This window comes from Triticum dicoccoides, chromosome 1B, assembly GCF_002162155.2.
Source record: "Triticum dicoccoides isolate Atlit2015 ecotype Zavitan chromosome 1B, WEW_v2.0, whole genome shotgun sequence".
Lineage (NCBI taxonomy): Eukaryota > Viridiplantae > Streptophyta > Magnoliopsida > Poales > Poaceae > Triticum > Triticum dicoccoides.
In genome coordinates this window covers 146441446-146454563 of record NC_041381.1, presented here as the reverse complement: position 1 = coordinate 146454563, position 13118 = coordinate 146441446, and the positions used below count along the sequence as shown (strand labels likewise).

At 45.2% G+C, this 13118-nt stretch overlaps 1 protein-coding gene across 1 annotated transcript; it reads left to right on the top strand.

Moving 5' to 3' along the window:
- The first annotated feature begins 8306 nt into the window (after window positions 1-8306).
- Window positions 8307-12754, top strand: LOC119324119 (putative E3 ubiquitin-protein ligase RF298). Its single transcript, XM_037597877.1, has 4 exons — window positions 8307-8473; window positions 8650-8680; window positions 8788-10883; window positions 12025-12754. The coding sequence occupies exons 3-4, from the start codon at window positions 8805-8807 to the stop codon at window positions 12556-12558; spliced, it is 2613 nt and encodes an 870-aa protein (XP_037453774.1). The 5' UTR covers window positions 8307-8473; window positions 8650-8680; window positions 8788-8804; the 3' UTR covers window positions 12559-12754.
- The last annotated feature ends 364 nt before the right edge of the window (window positions 12755-13118 follow it).

Genomic DNA, 13118 nt, shown 5'->3' with positions numbered 1-13118 from the left:
CGCACCTTTGAATTTCTTCAGGGCATCATTCAGTTTTTCATGAGACGCGTTATTCTGCTTGCACCTGTAGGGCCATACTTCTGGCAGTGAACATGTTACATGTGCTAAATTACATACCAGTGCACATATAGTTAATATGTTTTGGTTTTGTCCTAAGTACTGTATTACTGTACTTCCTAGATATCACTGCCTACTATTTTACTTCTTGAATGCTATATTTATGATAATGGTGTTGTTCTGATGCCACGTGTTGCTTCCATCAGACTTCTTAATGTTCTCTATGCTTAATTACACATCAGCAAACTAGCATGTGGTCCCACTGCTTTTTGTTTGTTTTACCCTACATTTTCTGATGCTAGCTATTACATCACTGCTCCGAGCCTCTGTTCATTACTTGTTTGTGTGTTCTTGATCTTCCCAAGTGGCATGACTAATTTGATGCTTCTATTAGTTATGGAGCTGCCAACCCCATCAAGCAAAATATTTGTTCTTTTGGGGCTGGCACCTCGAACAAGCATAAAAATAGAGGGAAGCAGATATATTGTCGTGTATGCACACACCCTTCTTTCATTAGTTTAGATGAACCATTGATGATCAATTCGGACCAGTGCATGCGATTAAAATTAATTTTACCTAAATAGAGGGTGCATAATCTATTTGTGGAAGCAGTGCGCCATCCATGTTACCAGATGGTAGCAGTTCAGAGGCAACACCGCCGGAGAGCAGTCTGAGCACAGATATTATAGTGCTTGAGGCTCTACTAGAGGCAGAAAGAGATGGTGTGGCTGCCATGAATGAGGTAATCTTTATCTTGAGGCTGGAAATTACGGAATTAGCGGCACGCATTATGCAAGCAACCCAAGAATTGGAGGAAGTAGGAATGTTGCATTTGAAGACGGAGGAGGTCCTGCTGTTTCTGCTATCTGAAGCCCAAGGTAATCCCGGTTCTTCTTTAGATACCAGTTGAAATTGTCATTAGATTATTGTACTTGCATGTTGTGTCATGTCTTTGAATGGATTATGTTGCAAGACCCCCTATGTTGTCCATGTGTTGTAATGATCCAAAAATTTTAGGCGAGGTAATCCTCAGTGCTTGTATGATTGACATAAGGTGAACTATTTTTCGTGTGAGCATATTGTATTGGATGAAATAACTGTTTGACTCAGAGTGTATCCAACCTACTGAATTCAAAGATCACGGCATTTCTAAATCATAATCATATATAAAGGTGGAATAAATCTTTGTTGTGATTTTGAAGAAATAAATAACAAAACATAGAATTATGTGTGGATATTCGTAATCGAATACAAATTGGATTTGAATTTAGTTTGCCAGGGCCCAGGGCAAACGTGAATGCTAATTCTCCCAAGTTTTGAACAAAGCGGCTAAACACCCACTATAATTTGTGGGCTCCCCGAAGCAAGTGTTTGCGAGATGGAAATTACTGTCTACCCCTGACACTTGACATCCTTATCGACCGGATTTACACTGATGTCGATAGGGGTAGACTAGTAACTTCAATCAGACATGACACGACGGCCTCTGAGCCCATTCAGACACGGTGGGCGCCAAACGTGGGCGGCAGAATACATTTGATTAAAGCTCGTCCGAAAGACATGTGTCTCTTCCTCCATTTCCCCATTCATACACGGTGGGCGGCAAAACAAACTCTCCTCGTCCGAAATTGATGTAGGCTAATATTTTAAATAGGGGTAGATGTGTAACTTCCCTCAGACGTGACACAACCACCCTACCTGTCAGCCCCGTTCATACACCATGGGCGCCAACCGTGGGCGGCAAAACACCCTCTCCTCGCCCGAAATAGTTACCGACAAATATTTGGGAGATGCGAGATTATCGTCCTATCCCCAACCGACGCGATGTCCAAAATTTTAAACAGAGGATAAGTTCGTAACTTCCCCACATTTCAAAGAAGCGCGTCCCAAAGTTTGAGACCCCCCCCCAATTTCCCCATTCATACACCATTGGCGGCACGACAACCTCCGCACTGCGGCCAGCCTCCTCCGTCCGCCACCCCATCCTCCACCTTGCCGGAGCCGCTACCCCTACCCCGTCGTCCACTGCAAGAGATGGACGTCTCTCATCCACGGCGATGGACCAGGATCCTTTCATCGCCTCCTCTCACTTCATCGGCGCCATCGTCCACCTTGCCGTTGCTGCTCCTACGACCGCCTTGTCCACGGCAATAGGATATATCCCCCGACCCGGCCATCTGCCGTCTAAAATCTTCTTCCTTGCCGCCGACAGCCATCGCACCCATAGCACCCTCAACATATCAGCATAGGCCTACACGGCGTTGCAAGAGAGGTGGTACTCTTCCATATGTGCTTAAGTTATTGATCTCACCCGGAAAATAGATCGTAATTTGTTTATTGTACTTTTCTTGTCCGTACCAAATCGTAGTGGCTAGTTGAAAGCAAACATTGGTTGCGAAGTAGCTTTGTCCGGTTTGCACCTTCAGGTCCGCCATGACACGGGCACTATACTCATAAAGCTTATGGTTTCCCCCTTTATATTCACTACCATCATCGTAGGTGCTTCGTGTCGTGCTAGCACTGCTCCTCAAGACCTCAATCCAAAGCTTACGTGTTGAAATACGAATCTGATATGATGCTCATATCACTAAAACAGAGAACGTTTAATTGGTCACCTAATGTTCTTATATTCGTTTCGAAAAGCATGTGCGCCACCCACTGGTCCAACTAGTTCCACTTTCCTGATTTTTCTCTTGATGCTTAGGGTTTTCCCCTTTTATCTACTCTACTATGATCTGCGTAGGTGCTTTCTGTCGTACTAGCATTACTCCACCCTTCAAGCTAAACAACACAACACTCAGCATTCGAAAGCTTAGTTGTTCAATTATGATTGTGATATGATACTGATATTAGTTAATCGACACATTTAATTGGTTAGTTAAAGGTCCCACTTGAGTTTCCAAATGCATGTCGCGACATATAGAGAGACAGCATAATTGCATTTCTTTGTCACTTGTTGACCGTACTTTCTTGTCCATACCAAATCTTAGTTGTTATTTCAAAGCAAACATCGGTTGCTAACTACCCTTTGTGCGGTTTGCAGCTTTAGATCTGCCATCCCACTGCCATGGTCAACACTGTACTCATCATGCTTATGGTTTCCCCATTTTATGATGACCACAATCAGCCTACGTGGTTCGTGTCGTAATAGCACTGCTCCACCCATCGAGCTAAACAAGCTTAGTTGTACAAATTCATATATGATATTATTGCTGATATTAGTAAAACTGAGAGATGTTTAATTAATGTTCCTACTTTAGTTTCGAAATGCATGTGAGCCACATATGGAGAGACGGGAAAGAATAGTATTTCTCTGTGCGCTCTGGTTCATCATGGGTGGCCAACCGACATTGTATTGAAATACTTGTAATATCTTCAATCTGCTTGCTCTTCTGCTCTTCTTTAAGATGATACTCTTCTCTTGCGGTCGACTGGTCAAGTCGAGTTGTTCTCCCTTAGTATATTTTGAATCTGTCAGGTCAGGTCAACTTTTTCTTCTTTACTATATGTTGAAGCTGTCATCTGCGAAGTGTCATCACTTCTGGAGCTCTCATATTTATGTAGTAGGCCACATTATATTAATGCACACAACAAATTACAGCATGCATGGCATCTCTTAAAATAATTGCAGAGAGAGCACAAAGGGGTTTACAGGGAGGCAGTATTGGATTAGAATCACTTCTGCATTACAAAGAAAATCTCACTTGTTTTTATGTTTTCATGCATGTCAGATATTGAACATTATCAAAATGAATATGAGAATGGGCGCATGAGAGGAATATTGCGGAACAATCCACTGGCTAACAAACTTGGCGTGGTGGAGGATGGCCTATCTTATTCACCCATCAAGGTGCTTGCTCTAACTTTGCAAAGTTGTATTGGTCGCACATGTTTTGCATCTGACCTCTTGCATTACTTCTACTTTGTTACACCATCTGCTTAGTTTAAGCATCATATATGAGTATATGCCATACCTATCCATTTTCTATACCTATTCCATGTGTCGTCACACTATGTTTTTCCAGTCAAATGTTGTTCTTTCGTAATAGATGTACAAAAGGAAGAGGGTGAATGCAGATCCTTAAGGAGTACAAACTAGGTATTTGGAAAAGGTAGTGATACCTGTTAAAACAGATAGATCAGCAGCCATAGAAAACACAGGCCCAACTGTACCACACTTTACCCCTACTCCAGTGGCCAAACCCCTATTAGAACTGCTGGGAGCCCAGCGTCAGGTACTGTCTATGATATCAATTCAAAATTTGAACTCCTAAATTTCTGCTTGTGCCTTACCTTCTCTCTTGTATGAAAACTAATTTCAGATGAATCTCCTTGCTCAAAGGATCATACGATCTCAAAACAATATTGGGCTATGCATTGCTCTTGTCAGTACCTCTCTCCCTTTTGCCTTGTAACACTGTACTTAATTAATTGCTATTTGATTATGTATCATCAGTCTGCACATGAGCTTCATTATCCTCTGTTTCTTCCAATATTATTTGATCTATATTTACTCTTTGCAAAATGTAGAATAATGGCAACACTTATAAAGAATTTTCTTTGGGGAATTTATTGAATTATCCTTCCATCAACATGGAGAAGGGCTTTGTCCAGCCCGTGTTAACATGTAATGTAAGTTCATCCTTCTCAAGCCTTCAAACTTTGTTCTAGCATAGATTTGGATAGGCATCATTTCCTCCACTGATGTTTTCTTTGCTGTTTACATCTGATTGGATGTTTGCAACAACTACCAGTTTCAAATTGTAGTTGTAAAAACATGTTCCTTATGCAGAACAGATCCATTTATTTGCTTATATAATTGTGAAACCTGTTACATGTCTCCTTGTTTCTCTTTCAGATTCGTATCTCTTACGCCAGGCAGAACTTTAGGGAAGATAGTGAGCCAAACCATCTTGAGAACAACGAGATGACCCCAAGGTCCTGTCTTGATGAAGACAGTGAGTTGAAACTACTCACCAGCAGGTGTGAGACAACCTCTATGCAGTCGCTACCTCAATCAGTTTGACTTCTTCAATCTCAACTTAAAGCGGAAAGGCTTACTTCAGCTCAGTTCCGATTTGAAGTCAAAGATGCAATGAAGATATCAGAGGACTGCCGTGCGCACCATCATGCCATAAATCTAGTGTTGATGCATCTACCATTGACACAACTGAGGTCTACTCAGCTTCTTCGGCTGTTTGGGGGCCCCGACCTGGCTAGGCCTAGTGCCTTCTGAAGTGCTCTCAGTTTTTTATATTCTTTTGCCGGCGCGTTTATTTGCACTGGTGGCAAACTTTGATGCCCAGTGGATGTAATATGTGTGATAGCCGTGATAGCCTCGCGTAAGTTGCTTGCTTATTTATTTCCTTGTTGTCTTGTTTATTTGTTTGCTTGTAGTCATTGTAGTTCTTTTTCCGCGATTTGCTAGTGGCTGCAATAACCTATTTTTTAAAACTAGGCCACAATAACCATGGGCTAATATTTACTGTAGTGACACTGGGCCTCCTACGGGCCGTAGAAACAATGGGCCTTCTATGGGCCGTAGAAATAGTGGGCCTTCTACGGGCCGTAGAAACAATGGGCCTTCTACGGGCCGTATCATCAATGGGCCTTATACGGGTCGTATGATCGATTGGCCAAACATGGGCCAATAACAGGCCGCATTATGGCCGTAAACGGGCTAGAGTTGGAATCGTCTGTTCATGGGCCGACCATAACGGGCCATCGTTAATAGGCCGTATTTGATGACGCTATGAAAACGACCCAACATATTAACGGACCACAAACAGGCCGACTGTAACCACGGGCTGAATTTGGCCCACAAGCAGAAAATGACAGTAACAGACCGTAAGTAAACGAATGATGGAAATGAGCCCAAGAATAAATGGGCTCTGAGAAGGCCGAAAGATAACATGGGCTGGAAACGGCCCAACGGAATAACGGACCGTTAATGGGTATAAAGTGATACACTGTTCATTACGGGCCAGTTTCACCATGGGCCGTTAATGGGTGTAAAGTGATACACTGTTCATTACGGGCCAGTTTCACCACGGGCCGTTAATAGGCCAAGAGTTACAAAGGGCCTCATATGGGCCGAAAGACGTCATGGGCCATACATGGGCCAGAAATGAAAACGGGCTGGAATCATATTGGTGACCCAGATGACGCTACTGGCCTAATTCGGATAGGGCGTAATGGGCCTTGGGTTAGCGGGTTGTAAATGGGCTATATGCGAACATGCCGCTAACAGGCTTTCCATGGGTCGGCCCGCCACCTTTTGACGAAGTCAAACGGGCCGGCCTTTTCACAGGAATGGGCCTCTGTTGGGCCGTGCCATGTGCCGACGTATCATAGGCGCCTTCTGTCCAATGAGTGGATGACATCTGTCCCAACGATGAGCCGACGCGTGTTTCCTCCAGCCAATGATGATTTTACATGTGGAAAATCCCCATTGGTCGGGGCTGTTAACGGGTTATCGGATCCAAAACCCGACCCGATAGCTTAACGACGTTCCGTTACGGTGGATGCCATGTGTCGGTCACCCTTGACGAAAGCACTTCTGTGACGTGCGATTTATCGTCATGAAAGTGGACATTTCCGTGATGATAATTTTGATAATGTCATGGAACACTTCTACGACAGCACAGGTATGACTATCTTGATTCTATCATAAAATCGTCATGGATGTACATGCATGACAAAAAACGCAACCTACTGTGACAAACACGTATCATTACGGAAGTGTATTTTTTTTATAGTGAATGAACATTTTATTCCATGTGAAAACCATGTTAACAGTAGGATATGTACATTATCTTTAACCATAGATAAAAGAAAATGATGTTTTTTGGGTGCATGATGATCACAATTACGAGATTCTTCTTTCTATATATATTTAGAAATATATGATTGGAGAGATTATATGGATACAAAATGCTATTTTGGCCACAATTTATTGGCTTGCAGCAATAAAAGGAAAATATTGAATTCTAAGTGGAAACACTTCATCAACAACTGTAAAGATTTGTACTCATTTATGAGCTTGCATGGATACGAAATTCTATTTAGACTGCAACTTAGTGCTCTAGAGCAATAAAAGGAAAATATTGAATTCTAAGTGGAAACGCTTCATCAACAGCTGTAAAGATTTGTACTCATTTATTTCTCTCCTTTATTATGATATCAATTTTATGGTACCCCCTTACAAATGAATTTTTTACAGGTAGATGATGACGTGTATTCACCAATGAAAGACTGACATGTCAAACTAAATGGCCAAGGTGTCGTCTTACGTGGCCATACCATTTTTTGGGTATTCAAGGTGAACACGTTGTATCTTGATCTGCATTTTGATGTTGATGTTGGTTAGTGATGTATCGTGTTCCTATAACAGTCTTCTGACCGTGACACTTATGAAAAATTGGTTACCCTACAAAGTGAACTGTAACCGCTAACTACTGATCCATCGTAAAAGAGGTAACTAACATTCTTTCATAGCAAGCACTAAGTTAAAAGTTGTATGAAATAGGTCAAATCCTATGGTCCCTTTTCCGGTTAGGAGAACCGAGGTCATCACCTAGGTGGTCACCGTGGTGTATAGGAGAACATACACTCATATCGATAAGATCCTTGTGCTCGGTAAGAAGTTAGTTATATTCTCCCGCCAGACCATGCAACCGTTACTATTAGCCGCTATCGACACCGACGTGCCGCAAAGTATAAGTCTTGCTCCTCACGGTATCACGCAAACACATATATAGCTAACCCTAAACGTCGTGCACCAATCAACACGTGCACACCGGCCAAACATAACCTACTCATCTGGTGTCCCACTTCCGAGCCAATCCAAACGCCGACCGTTTAAAATTAACTGTTGCACGTACTGATCGACCTACTATAAACAAACCGATTAGACCATGCAGAGCCCAGCGTTCTCCCGCCAAGCCATGCAACCGCCACAAGAAACCCTAGACGTCGTCGCCGACCACTCTCACTGCACTTACGTCAATTAACCCTTCTTCCCATCTCAAACACATCAGACCCTCACCAGTCGGTTCGCCACATCAGCCGCCGGCCCCCCATGTCAGCCCTTGATCATGGTGGTTCCACATAGGACATCACCTAGGTGGTCAGCATGTAGGTGGCAATGTGGCATCCTGCGAAAAATAAGAAAACTGAAGGGGCAAAATGTTGGTGGCCAAGGAAGAAGGGTGAATGGCGTGACTCCTCCCTCGTCAGGCGTTCTACGGTTCTTACCCCCAAGAGGTTCAGACGCCTCCTCCCCCCTTCTTCTCATCTCCTCCTCCTTCCTCCCCTCCCACCTCCTCTATATACACCATACATACGCCGTAGTCTCCCTTCTCCACTCCTCTGATCACCAGCCGCCGCCCGCCTCGGTTCCCGCCGATCCAACCCGGTACGTGCCTCGATCCGTCCGCCCAATCTCGGCTCCGGCCGCGCCCGATCGGATCAAGGATTTCGCCCCGCCCCATCTCTGATCCTATAGGACTAGCGACGCACGAGTAAATATTGGGTTCGTGATTCGTTGAAGCTTCCGGAATCTCACAGTATTTTTCTCCGATTTTTTCCCAGGGTTCTCCTTGATTCGGCGCCCAGGAACAAGGTCAGTTTAATCCTCCCCGTCCTTGGAGAATTTTCCTTCGTTTTCTTTGGCTGTTGGGAGATTTTTTGGTGCCGTTTCTGTTGGTGAATTACTTGATTTCTGTGCAGAAGGAGCGGCCTTTCGGATGTCTAGCGTCGCGACCCAGGAGGCGGCGTCGGGGTCGACCTTGCAGGAGAAGGCAGCCAGCAGGAACAAGCGCAAGTTCCGTGCCGAACCACCGTCCGGCGAGCTGGCCCCCTTCGGGCTGGAGTACCCGCTGACGACGGACTGCGTGGGCTTTGAGTTTATGTCTCCTGAGAAGGCTGCCATGGCGGCGGCCGCCGCTGCTGCTGAGGGTGCCAATCTAGACTTCATCCCGAGCACCTGTGATGCCTGCAAAGGCATCCACGCCACAGCGGAGGAGCTATTAGAGTGTCAGCGGTATGTGAATTGGAGTGACCCAAATGAGGCACAGCTGGAGGAGATCCTTCTCAAGAGTCTGGATACAACCTTTGACAATGCTGTCAGTGTGATCACCACAATGGGCTACTCAGAGGCTGCTGCAAGGGCTGCGGTCGTGAGGGCAGCCGCACAGTACAGCTGGAGGGAGAGCCTTGCTGGGTTCAGTGAGGCCGCGGTCGAGGTGCTCAAGTCCGAGGGGGACATGTTACCAAGGGATGGCTCCTCCCTTGAGGACATGAGGAAGATTGAGCAGGTTGTGCTTGCTAGCCTGGTTGCGGTGGTCAATGAAGCCCAGCCGTTCTACACTACAGGCGATGTGATGTTTTGCTTGCTCATGTCAGATATGAATGTAGCCCATGCCTGTGCCATGGACTATAGCGCTGCTCCTCTTCCGGCTGTGGGTGCTCAAGTGATTGCACAGCCAGTTGTGGGGAACTATGAACCCACCCCAACTTCCGATCTGTCGGTTTCTATTACCAACCCACAGACTGGTGTTACTTTCCGCGGCAAACTTACCCCAGTGCCACCTGGCACGTACAATGCTGTGAAAGCTGATTCATCCACAACACCAGTGAACCCGAATGTGCCAAGTGGCAAGCCATGTGTCTCTGGAAAGATGCATCCTGTGGCACCAAATGTTAAGCCAAAAGAACACCCGGCTGCTACGCCTGATCATTCAGAGGATCAACCATTTGTTGCTGCTGCGACACAATCTGTGAAGGATGATAAGCCATTCCCTAGCAAGAGGGGAGGCTCTAAGAGGGATTCCTTGCACCGGCAGAAGTTAATGAGCTTTGATAAGAATTCCCGAGCGTTGGGCTCTAAAGGATCTCTTAGGTCTGGCAAGTATATCTCTTGTGGGACTGTAGCATTAGAGAGGAAGTGCAGGCAGGTTTCAGATTCTGCTACATGTAGCTTGAAAGGTGCATCAAAAATTGCCAAGGGGTTTGCTGCAAGCATGAAAGGGTCAGAATATTCAGTTGACCTTTCTTTTACAGCCACTGGTACCATTGCCTCCCTTCCATCATTTGATGCTAAGCCCCCCAATAACACTGACCCAGCATCAGCTGCTAGCACAGAATTGTCATTGTCGTTGCCATTGCCTTTGCCTTTACCTTCCTCAAGTGATGGTTCTGCTCCTTCTTTGAATCATGATTCTAGTGCTGAAGCTGTAGACCCTAGCAGCAAAATTAACTTTGCATACGATGAGGATCAGAAGGTCTGGATTCCACAAGATAAGAAGGATGAAATGGTCTTGATTCTTGTCCAGAGGCAGAAAGAGTTGCAAGCACATATGAGGGATTGGACAGACTGGGCTATGGAGAAGGTGATGCAGGTCACACGGCGACTTGCCAAAGAGAAGGAGGAGCTTCAGTCACTCCGGAAAGAGAAGGAAGAGGCGAGCCGACTTCATGATGAAAGGCACTGTCTGGAAGAGAGCACTCGGAAGAAGCTTTTAGAGATGGAGTCTGCTATTTCTAGGGCAAACAATCAACTGGATAAAGCAGATGCTTCTGCTCGTAGGCGTGAGGCTGAGAATGCACAACTTAGGATGCAGATGGAAGCCGCAAAGCGGCACGCAGCTGAGTCTGCAGCAAATTTTGTGGAGCTTTCAAAGAAGGATGAGAGCAGTCTTAAAAGGTCCCAGCATTGGGAATCCGAGAGAGCCATGTTGCAAGAGCAGCTTGCATCTGAAAAGAGCAAACTATCTCGGGTTCAGCAACAACTTCAGCATGCTAAAGAGAAGAAGGAACAACTCAAGGTATTTACAACCTTGCCTCTTCGTAATCTTCTACATTGAAGTAAATAATATCTATGGAACACATGCAAGCCTCATATTTTAACTTCACATCTATATGTACTTCATGTGGTTTAGTTGACATATACTCCACAGTTTGAAAGGATTTCTATCTCTGTTTAGATTTGTTTGCTGCAAACAAACAATTAAGTTGATTATTAGGAGGAGCCTCCCCCAAGTATATGCTTTAATACGTGTTGATTTTGTTGGGTACGTTTCATAGATGCGGTCATGGTTATGCTTTTCATGCTTTAATATGTGTTGATTTTGCTGGGTACGTTTAATAGATGTGGTCATGGTTATGCATTTCATTACGTTTCGCTTCATGGTCTTTTATTTACTTACATTTGTTTTCTGTTTCTGTGCATACTAATGAGGGTGTTTAGAAGTTTACATAATAAATGGTAGCTAATTGGTTGTTATGCTGTGAAGGCTGTAAGCATATTTAGTATTTCACATATAGCTGGCAGGAAAGAAGCTACTTGAACGTTATGGTATATCTCTATTCTTCATTAAATTCCTCCCAATAGTAAAATTTTGATTTGGGTGAATAGTATAATTACCTTTTATTGACTGTCGGTACGTTCTATAGTTTAAACTCTAAACAGAGTAAAAAGTCGGTTCCTTCACTAGCACCTCTGCAGCGTCTCTTCAACCTTTGGTTCGTTGACTCATATCATGTGATTTAAGTCCTTGCTTTGTTCAGTATCTTTCAGAGGGTGGAATATAAAAACAGGTCACCACTTCAGTACAAAACATGAAATCACTTGTGTCTTTCTAGATTAGTGGGTTAAAGCAACAATAGGACTAGAAAGGTGGCTTAGGTTAGGCTACTACTGAAATCCTATTCTTTTATAAAGTTCATCATCTTATTTGGCAATAGTATACGACCAATTCATTCTATGTGCTTAAAAACAGAAATTGTGTGTGCTTGTAACATATTTTTCATTAGTTTTCATGGTTGGCATACACATCTACTTTATTTTAAGTTGATCTCTTATGTCATGTTTTGCCGAAGTTGTTGAAGGTTACTTTGTACAATGCAGTACAGCCTGTGGATCCAGTGTATTCCATCTTGACCTGAACCATTGTTGAATGCTTGCAGGTAAGATGGAGACAGGAAGAGGCTAGGAAGACTGAGGCAATTGCCTGTGTGAGCTCAGAGAGGAAAGAGCGGGGTCAGATTGAGACATCTCTGAGGTCGGAAGAGAATTTCCTGCACCTCAAAGCTGAGAACGACATGCAGAGATACAAGAGCGAGATCCGTGCCCTGGAGCAGCAGATCTCGCAGCTGAAGATATCCCTGGACGCTTCAGAGACGGCTGCTCCCAAGTGGGGAACGGACGACAAGACCCGTGCCCTGCATCTCTCCGAGGGGAGAAAGAACGGCGGCAACGCACAGGTCCTGGCCAAGGTGGCGGGGGCGGCGGCCCTGGACCTCGACTTCGACGACATCCAGCGCGACCGCGAGTGCGTCATGTGCCTGAGCGAGGAGATGTCGGTGGTGTTCCTCCCCTGTGCCCACCAGGTGGTCTGCGCCAAGTGCAACGACCTCCACGACAAGCAGGGGATGAAGGAGTGCCCGTCGTGCCGGACCCTCATCCAGCGCAGGGTCTGCGCCCGCACCGTGGGCTGCTGAGTGAGAAGAGAGAGATTTTGCGTTCGCGTCGCCGTCGCTATACTGTTTTTCCTTTTCTTTTTGATGATTGCCCAGCTTGAATTTGATGGAGATTGGAAAAAAGAATAACGAGTGTCGGTCGGACGAATAACGCTTGGTCGAGACATCGTACACCCCCCAAAGATGATGGATAATGGATGGTTGGTTATATTGGACATGTACCCCTCCCTGTGGATTGTGTGTTGCTAACCCCTTTTCTGATGCAGGCAATGTCTGGTAGTATTGGACCGGACTGGATGGTCCATTGTTAGCATGTTCATTTCTGGTTCCTGGGTGAAGTTGGCAGCGGTTGGTAATAATGGAATGGGAGCCACAGATGTGGCCCCCGTCAGCTGTCCGACAACCAGTGCTGGATCTGGACATGGATCATGGGCTTGCCGGAATACTGGCATCCATGGGCATTCTTGACTGGAGTTGTTTCCTTTTTCCGGTGATTGCCTGGTGTTTTTTAGCAAGCGCACGGAAGCCCCGACTCCCCCGATGGATCTCCGACGTTGGAGCGGGACTGTCGCCACAAGGAT